General features: G+C 52.8%; 1 protein-coding gene and 1 pseudogene across 1 annotated transcript, besides 4 other annotated features; both read right to left on the reverse strand.

The window, feature by feature from the left end:
• Tc00.1047053506347.5 (trans-sialidase, putative) lies at positions 1–740 on the reverse strand (the record flags this gene model as incomplete). Its single annotated transcript, XM_800577.1, has 1 exon — positions 1–740. A coding segment is annotated over one exon (740 nt), but the record flags the coding sequence as incomplete, so codon positions are not given.
• Positions 1–2,525: a sequence feature (heterozygous, non-Esmeraldo-like haplotype).
• Positions 1,348–1,389: a sequence feature (A-rich).
• Positions 1,567–8,709, reverse strand: Tc00.1047053506347.10 (annotated as a pseudogene).
• Positions 2,526–2,796: a sequence feature (haploid, non-Esmeraldo-like haplotype).
• Positions 2,797–8,709: a sequence feature (haploid, Esmeraldo-like haplotype).

Here is an 8,709-nt window from a genome sequence, read left to right on the forward strand (position 1 = left end):
TTCGTGACATCACCCACAACCAGTTTCAGCTTCAGGCTGTCCCATTTCCAGTCCAGACCTTTTTTGTGCGCATCAGAGCTTCCCACAAGAAGAAAAACCTTATTTCCCTTCGTGGTTGTTGTGGGGTTGAACAAGCCACCCAAACTCTCCTTTCCCTCCGCTGTGCCAAGCACGGTGTGTGCTTTCCATGTACTGTTATTGACCTCAGCAACAAGAGCGGGCCAACTCCGCGCAGAGTTCACGTACACCGCAACAACACCAAAAGAGGGCTTAAGTGATGCATCCGTCGGCTTTTCAAAATCCATGTGACATGCGGCAAAAGCAGCAATCACTCCACCAGCACTGACGAGAGATGGGGAAACAAATGAATCCCTCGTCGTTTCTGGAGAAGTTCCACCTTTCGGCAGCACCAGCGTCTGATTCGGCACAAATAGATCGACCCTTTGCAGCGGTTGCTCCTTCTCTGAAACGCTCCCCCCACCATCAATGAGAATTTTCGATGAAGGCATGGGAGAAGTTGGCTCAACAACTGCCGTTCCCATCTCACTGGATGCAGCTCCACGGCAGCACATCACCAACACGACGAAGAGGTGCAGCACCGCAAAAGTAAACACACGCCGGGACATGTTGGGCCTCTGCGGCTCACTCTCTCTTCCCTCCCTCCTCCTTCCGCTGGATCCGGTCACGCGGCGACGGTGGTGTGTGCGGGGTGCCTTCACTGCAGCAACACGTGAGAGCATATAAATATGTGTGTGTGGGCGGTGTGTGTGCTGTTGGTCCTTTCAGTGCCTTTGAATTTCACAGTAGCGATTAGCGCTTGTTTTCCTTCCTTCCTAGCGTGTCTGTATGCGCGGGTCAGAGAGAAAAGAGAAAACAGGCCAAGTAAAGAGGTGAGACAGCAAGCAATACCACCCATCCACTGCGAGTGCCATCATCTTTTCCGCCGCAGTCGCTCACTACAACAACAACTCACGCAAACAGACACACGGAACGAGAAGGGAAGAGGAGGAAGAGTGCACCACACGCAGCAATAGCAGATTCGACGAATCGTCCTGTACATGGCCCTGTTATTCTACCTGATGGCTTCCAGCCCCACAGCAAAGACATACACGCGGCAACAGGACTAACAGCACCGGTGTTTATGGTTAATAGTGGGGGCTCATTTCAATATCACCGGCCTCACATGTCGCCTTACCAGGTACGCAAAAAGAGGCAGCGGAACATGGGATGTAAAGGCAGGGGAGAGAAGCAAAACATTAATAACTGCATTTGTTGCCCAAATTCGACGTTCTCTCATCATGTAGCACCAATATGCATACTCATCGTAAAATCTAGCTTTATAGAAGCAAAAAAAAATGGTAAAAAAAAAAAAAAAAGAGAGAGAGAAAACGACTGGAAAAGGGGTTTCCTCCCAACGCAACAAGCACATGTACGTATGCGTGCAAAAACACACGTTGAGTAGGAGGCAGGTAGTATTTCTCGAATATCTGTCCATAAAAAACAACTTCTCTTTGTTTTTGTTTTTACCTCTTGTTATACTTCTCCTAGTACATACATCATTACATTCTAAAAGGGAAGCTGCGTGAAAAGCGCTACTCCCCGCAGCACCCAGTGGTTTTCAGAATCCGCCGGGTGTCTTGGTAAGTCAATGGTGAGAATAAAGTTGGTGGAATGGCCCGTTGTGGATAGCACACCACGGCGGTCGGTCGTCTTGTAACAGGGGCATCGGTACACGGGCGTGTCCGGCAGCTCCTGTGAACGACACGGAAGCAACCGCAAAAGAGGAAATTTCATAAAAAGTTCCTTCGGTCTGCTTTCACAGATGGCGGCATTGACGGGGTCCCACCCCGCGCCTTCCAGGAATAGGCCGTAGATGCAGCAACCGTCCTCGGGAGCCGTTGTGCACGTCTCCTCGGCAAGAACAGAAAACTTCCACACGAGTTTGTCGATTTCGACCTTCCACTTGCGTGCATAGTTCTGCATCACACCCGTCAGAAAAGACTGTGTAAAGAAAAATCCACTGATCCAAAACATCGGCGGTGGGCCCTCATCACACCACTTCTGAAGAAACCCCAGACGCTCAATTAAGTCGCTCACATAGGAGCCAAAGGGCTTCAACGATGGGTAGGACTGCCTCTTCCAAACATCTGGTACCTTTCCGTCGTACATGGCATTAAAGACTTCCTCCAGGTCCGCGCTCATCACCACCTTGCCGCTGATGGCATCTTGAATGTCAGTAAGTGTTTGGCGTACAATCAGTAGCAGACGCCTGTACCGTATGGTCTCCTGCAGCAAGACCGTGTTCATGGACTGCGAGTAATCAATTGGATGCTTCCGTTGTATCTCTTCAATATCAAACAGCTTTGGTAATCGCAAGAGGACGTGGTGCGCCAGATCTTTTACAGTTGCCTTGGGGTCCAGCTTTGAATCCGCATCGGAGGATTCGCGCGGCTGCGTCAGGAGTGTAGCCTCAAGAAGAACCCTCGTCTCTCGCTCGTCCTTTGTGATGTCGGCGTTCTCGTGCAACCCAAAGACGGCGGGGGGCTGTTGTGAGGGCAGTCCTCGAATGTATTCGACGTAGGATTCGTACTCACCGAAGGGTGGGGCATAATAATTTGGGGCGTCTGAAGAAAAGACGTAGTCGTCCTCTAGTATCAGTGGTGTCAAGTAGAGCGAGAGTGTCGCCACAATGCAACGGCGGTCCCAATCGTCCGTGACACGACCACCATAATTGCACTGACCCGTGAGATACAACAGGGCATCGTAGGGGACCTCCTCATTCTCCTCAAGAAACATGTTGAGCTGCCGCACGCTAATACGACGGTCCGTGTCGTTAAACTCGTACATTCGGTTCCAGCCCAGGGGCCCAAACTGGCGACGCTCCTGCACCACGGCGTGGAAAAAGCAAAGCCCAAAAAGCATTTTTCTCCAGATTGAGGGCTTCTTGGAGGAATTGAAGAACTTGGGGTCCGCCACGGGATTTGAGAGGTACGACTGCATGAGATTGTTTTTGAGGCCCTTCGGAGGCTCCTGCACAAGCTTGACGCCATTCTGCAGGATGGAGATGGGAAACGTCTCACTCGGAAGGGATGTGAGCCACAGACGGTATTGATCGTTCAGTTTGGCCTTTGCGCCACTGTCGCTGTAGTTTTCAACGATACGTGCCAGCTCCGGCATAAAGTCTTGATACAAATGACAGTTCTGGAGGAACACCCAGTGCCCGCCACGCACCCCCTCCTCGATGAGCTGCCGTGCAAAGACCCCCTGCCCCTGCCCAAGTGACAGCTTGAAGAGGCGGCTGCTCATCCCCCGCCGCTCCGCAAGGCGGTCCAACTCCAAGTTCGGGTCCGCGCCAGGGGACAACACGAGAACAAGCGGAATAGACGGATCATGGGAAAGTTCATCGACAACGTCCTCCAGCGCGTAGAGCGGAGGCTCCACAAAGTATTTGCCCAATAAATTGCGCACATAGTCTGTCACCGCTGGCACAATCTTGTCAGCACGGAAGCAGCGTACGAGAATGAGCTGCAACAAACCGCCAAACTTCTCCCCAACGATGTTTGGTGGCTCAACCGCCAGGGGGTCTGAGGCCTCGTAGAAGTCGCGAAAGAACTCCTCATTCCCCTGCACAATCTTGATAAAGTCGGACAGCAGAGGAATTTGGGTGCTGGCGCGCCAAAGCAACTTCCAGTTCTGTTCAGGCAGCCATGAGGCAAACGGATTCGGTGTTAACTCATCATCGGCCTCAAACCCACCCATTAATAACCAACGCAACTGTGCTGTGTCCGCATCGTAGATCTTCAGGCACATTGTGAATGAGAACAACAGCTGATCCCGTGCAAACAGGGAGCGACAAATCCGCCTGTAAAGAGACTTTTGAAACGTCGTTCGAATGTTTTCTATGCGGGTGTCCACATCCTCAGACTTCTCACTCTGCTGAAGGGCCTCCTGAAAGATGGCGACGTATGCGTTCAGGGAGTTTTGGTACATGGGATCAATGTTTGCTAACTCGGTCACACAAAAGAACAAGATGGCGCCAAGACTCGCCACGGGAATAAATAAACTCCGTGTACGATCACTTATGCGCTCCATGGATTCAATCTCCTCCTGTCGCTTGGCAATCTGGTCACTCTGCACCTTGGAGCTGTCCAGTTCCTCAATGGCCGTTTCACTTTCCAAGATGTTGCCCTCGGAGGAAAGAATGGCAAGAATTTTATCCTCCGTTCGCTTTAGGTTGGCCTGATTCTCCGCGGCCTCGAGCGTCAGGGCCTGCTTCTTCTCCTCCACCTCCCGCCGCTCGCTCATCATGACACGCTGCAGCAGTTGATCCTGCAGTCCTTCCTGAGTGATCATAAAGTTGACCAGCGTCACCTTGGTGCTCACCTCCGGAAGGTAATGCGGTCGCGGTAGATTCGTTGTCATGTAGAGGCGGAAGTTTTCGTTCCACTCCACCGGCTCGCCCAGGTGCACGACGGTAACATTGCCTTCCCTTGTAAGCCGCTTGAGCAACACGTTCTCCAGGACCGGATCGACGGTCTCTTCAAGATTCTCAAGCAGCACAGGACGGCCCTCCGTAATGGCACCGCGGATGGTCCGAATGCAGTCGGGGTCTGAGAGTCGTGTGATAATTAGTCCATTGGCCCGCTCCATGTTGCGAATCCAGTTGTTTGCCTGCTTTTGGGGATCCACGAAGAGTGGCCAACGGTCGGAAGTTTTGACGATGACCGCATTATCGATGGAAAACCCATCCGATGGCAGCTGTTGCAGTCTCCAGGTCTGAATGTCAATAGGGGAGCCGACAAACTTTGCCAGGGCGTAGTCCTCCGAAACCTGTATTTTATGCTTCTTGCACATGTCCAGCCATGTCTGCGTTGTTTTCGCGCGGTACTTGTGAAGAAACGGCCCCATGTACGCAACGACCCCCGCACTGATCAACACGTTGCCAACGACATACTTCAACTCGTTTTCAAACCGCTGGCTTTCTTTTGCAAAACGAACCTTCTCGCCGCCAAGTCCTTCGATGAGTTTCTTTGCTCGCGTCAGCTTGACGTCCGTGTCGTTCACCTTCTCCTCCAAGTCCTGCTTGTCTTTCCTCACCCTGTCGAGGTGACTCGTGAGCTTCGCTAGCTTTTCGTTGATGATACGCAGCTCCTCCTTCTTCTTGTTTAGGCTCTCCATGGCCGTGTCATACTCCTGCTGTGCCGCAGCCGCCTGGGCCAGTAACGGTTTAATAATTTTATTTTGCTTGTAGTACTCCACCACCGCCCGGATGTAAGTTGCAACGCCGAGCAAAGCCACAGATGTTTTTCTGATGTTCTCATTCTTAAACATGTCGTTTGTCATTTTCTTCTTCACATCCTCAATTTGCTCATTGGGTGCCGTGTCCACAATCACGGGGTATGCACTTAGCAGGGTGTTCTTAAATTCGCCTGTCAGCAGCGTGAGCTTCGCGTGTTCCCAGTACGGTACGGAGACGTTGCCAGTGAGAGGATCACGCACCGGCTTTGGTTTGTAGGATCCGCCCAGCAGTGTGCAAAGCACCTCAATGACATACTTCACACCCTGCGGGGGTGTCTTGAGGGCCTTAATTTCCTGCAGTGCCTTTGGGTCAAGGTCAAGGACGGCCCGCTGGGCCTGCTCCACCAGCGGCTGGGCCTCATCCACCTTCTTTTGTGAGGCGTCTTTAATTTCCTTCGCCGCTGCCGCCTGCTCGTTGGCCGCCGCCTCATCGACGGCGACAACCGCGCGCTGCTCCTCTGCGAGCTTGCTCTCCATCTCCACCTCCTTAATTAGTTTGTCCGTCTCCTCCTGCTTCTTCGCCAGCTGCGGCCGCATGCGTGCCAACTCCTGCTGCATCACCTCCACCTGGTCCTCCGTCTTCTTTAGTTGCGTCAGACCATTGGCATAGCGGTGCATCATGGCCGTGAGCTCTGTGCGCTTCTCCTCCAGCATTCGTGCAAAGGTGGAGAGGAGGTCCAAGTAGGAGGTGGGCGCAACATATGTGTGTTGCCGTACCTCCGCCAGGTACGCTTTTCCGAGGTCCCGAACCTGCTGCTGGTACGCAACGAACATCTCCTCCGCGGCCTGTCGCTCATGGTCGGTAAGGTCAACCTTTAAAAGAAACCTTGCGGCGACAGAGCGCAGGCCATCCTCCGGCCACTCGCGGAACCAGTCGATGGTGGTGCAATTCACCAACGAGGGGAACTTCCGCAGCCGCTCACGCAATACACTGCCCAGAGGCGAAAAACAAAGGACAATGTGCATGAATTTCTTGCACCGCTCGACAAAAAGTGCCTGAAGTGCCTCCGCAGTGTCGGGGCGCCCAAGCTCCCTTCCTTTTTCCCGAAGAGACGCCACAGCATTCTCATATGTCTCCTTATCTTGCTTCGTATCCCATATGCCAGGTACCTCACCGGTGTTGAGGAGACAGCAGATTTCTTCCAAGAAACTTTCCGACGCGATCTGCGTGTCAGACAATACAAACATAGTCGCGTAGCCATTCATACCCGTGCGGAGAAGAAGCAACCGTATGTCGTCAAGAAAACTGTTGTGGTCATAGTCCTTTGTCTGTGTAATAGTCATGTAATCACACTCTTGCAGGTACGCGGCAACCTTGGCGCAGCTACGGCGCCCACTACCCCCAACACCTACCAGAAGAAGATTCCCCCCAGGCTGTCGGAGAACACGACAGATGCGTGACACGTGCACCAGGACGTAGTTAAATACAACGAGATCCAGTGGGGCAGAGTTTGTTCCCATGTTGTACGAATCCAACTTGCTCTCCAGTGTCTTTCGGGCATCCACCAAATTGGGAAGCTCCTCATAGTACCCTTCATCGTTCATAAACGTAGAGAAAAGCGTTGGGTTTTCCACATCATGGAGATTCTCCGGTGCGAGTTTGAAGTGCTTCATGGACAATTTTCCTACCTCGCCAAGAAACCAGCTTGTGTCCTTCTCATCAATAAAACGATCCGCAAAGGCACGTGAGACCTCGTGAACCCACAGCGTAGACAACTTTCGGTCATCCACAATCTTCGAGGGATTTGCCATATCAATTCCCTGGAAAACTTTGCTGACGTCCCGCAGGTTAAATGTGTAGTGAGACTTCTCCGGGGACGGCTTCAGTTTATCCACAAGTGTCTCGTAAAGATCAATCGTTGCGCTCACCAACGCCCCACTCATCCCACGCAGCAACGCTGGAAAGCCCTTGCTAAGAATCCACTCGGAAAGCGTGCCGAATATCTTCCGCAGTGTCGCCTCGTCAAAGGCAGGAATGGCGATGGAATTGAAGTGACGTGTGAAGCGCTGCGTCACGTGGTTCCTCCCGCCACCGGCTGGTCCCATGGCACACAACAAGAGAATGTCCACCAGCCGATGGAATTCTATGCTGTCCTTTGTGTGGTTGTACCACCCCCCGTGGTCAAAAAACTGGCGAAGGAGCTCAATGGGTGGTTGTGCGCCGTACTCCTCCAGTTGCGGCAGATTCGTGTCATCAACAAAAATCATCATCTTCTTGTTGATAGGGGGGCCGTAAAAGCCCTTGCGACGTTTCTCCAAACTGCCGTCGATGAGCCTCTGTAGAAGCCCTGCCGTCGTCTTCGCGGAAAATTGGATCATGTTTGTGGAATAGGAGTCTTCAGGGAGTCCTTTCAGCAGCGCCTTCGTCATGATGGTCTTCCCCGTGCCCGTTTCACCCACCAGCAGTACGGGATACATTGCGCCGATCATTAACCGTGTCAAGAAGGCATACCGCGTCTGTGCACTTGTGGGGACGATGATATCCTGGTACTCCAAGCCCTCCTCAATGGTAAACTCCGGCACGTATTCGGTCCACTGAGCAAGACGAGCCCCACCTTCTGTTTCCAGGCGAACGTCAAAGAAGGAGCGTTTGTTTTCAATGAGAGGAAGCGTAAATTTGTATGATCCCGATGACGCAGCTGCAGCCAACTCGGCGTGCAGCGCCGCATTGAATGTCGTCCTGTCCTTCGTAAAGAGGCAGCCACCGACGGACCAGACAAGCGAGAACAAGAACCACCCTTCCACCTTCATGAGAAGCGTTCGCGCCTCGGTATGGGCGTCGGCGACAGGAACGTTTTCATCTGCGTCCAATTCACTGACAAGTGCGGAGAAAAATTTGATAAAACACGAGATGGCGACAAGAGCCCCCTGCGGAATCACGGATTTGACTTGTTTCCGCGCCACCTCCAGCATGGGGGGCAAAAACAGATCAACGAGAGAGCGCAGGGCCGTCATGATGTCCGGGTCCAGACGGAGAGTCTCCGGCAGCGTGTTAAAGTACGAGTCCAGCAAACAGCGCCAACCGAGTGAGTCCGGCTCCACGTACACCATACCGCACCGGGAGACCGTGGCCGGGGAGGCATACGCCAAGTCCTGCACCTCAAATATAAGGTTCATCTCCTTGGACATGGGAATAATGTCACCATTCTGAAGACAAAGTTTCTTGTTGTCATCGAGGACTGTGTTCATGTTTTCAATCCACACCGCGTCGACGGGGCCGTCCAGCACAAGCCATTTGCGGTCCGTCGATGTGTCTTGTGCGGCGCGCCTAAAGTTGTAAGGCAAAATGCCATCCGTCCACTCCCCGGAGGGCTCCACTTTGCCGTACAACTGCGGCATCGTCACAGACTTTGGATTCATCGTCATGAGACGTGTGCGCCTTTCCTTCCCAAAAGGCCTCCATCAGACCGA

The sequence above is a fragment of the Trypanosoma cruzi genome, genomic scaffold (assembly GCF_000209065.1).
Source record: "Trypanosoma cruzi strain CL Brener 1047053516457 genomic scaffold, whole genome shotgun sequence".
NCBI classification, from domain to species: Eukaryota; Euglenozoa; class Kinetoplastea; order Trypanosomatida; family Trypanosomatidae; genus Trypanosoma; species Trypanosoma cruzi.